At 57.1% G+C, this 552-nt stretch overlaps 1 protein-coding gene across 1 annotated transcript in view; it reads right to left on the reverse strand.

Moving 5' to 3' along the window:
- The window catches only part of LOC103584451 (potassium voltage-gated channel subfamily H member 4-like), a 2,033-nt gene extending 1,871 nt beyond the window's left edge, over positions 1-162 (reverse strand). Inside the window, exon 1 of the mRNA XM_008565451.1 lies at positions 122-162. Coding sequence (XP_008563673.1) covers positions 122-136 — 15 coding nt within the window. The 5' untranslated portion in view covers positions 137-162. The remainder of the gene's footprint in view (positions 1-121) is intronic.
- Positions 163-552: the final 390 nt, after the last annotated feature.

A 552-nucleotide genomic window follows, 5' to 3' on the forward strand; every position in this document is an offset into this window, starting at 1 on the left:
AGGAACAAACCAATGGAGGGAGGCCAGACAGACAGGGAAACAGGGAGACAGTAGCGGGGCAGTGGGGCTCAGACTCAAGGCTGACGGACTCGGGAGATGTTGGGATGGGAATGGGACTCACATTATTGGTCTTCATGCCTCTCTGGCCCCGGCGGCCAAAGTGGCCGGTCAGCCGGCGTAGGACAGTTCGGCTCTGCCTTCTTGCGGACCGAAGTTTTGAGCTGGCTCCTCTCCTGTTAAGGGAGTTTTCTGTTGGGAAGAATGGTGCAGAGCTAAGGTGGGGCACATCCCATGAGGCTGGGTAGGGAGAGGTCTTGTGTGACCTTGGGCAAGGACTTCTGACCGTTCATGTCTCCCGACCCAGGCTAACTATTACCATGATTACTGTCCCCATGGCCTCCTGGGGGGCCAAGTCCTGGGCCTCCACTCTGAGTGATGTCCTTGAAGGAAAAGAGGAAGAGCACCACCTCCCCCGTCTCATTTTTGATGGGCATCATGTCCAGGAGGCACCAAAAGGCTGAGCCTGCGGGTGTGGAGAGAGAAAGGGAGAAG

This window comes from Galeopterus variegatus, unplaced genomic scaffold (assembly GCF_000696425.1).
Source record: "Galeopterus variegatus unplaced genomic scaffold, G_variegatus-3.0.2 Scaffold56756, whole genome shotgun sequence".
In the NCBI taxonomy this organism is placed as follows: domain Eukaryota; kingdom Metazoa; phylum Chordata; class Mammalia; order Dermoptera; family Cynocephalidae; genus Galeopterus; species Galeopterus variegatus.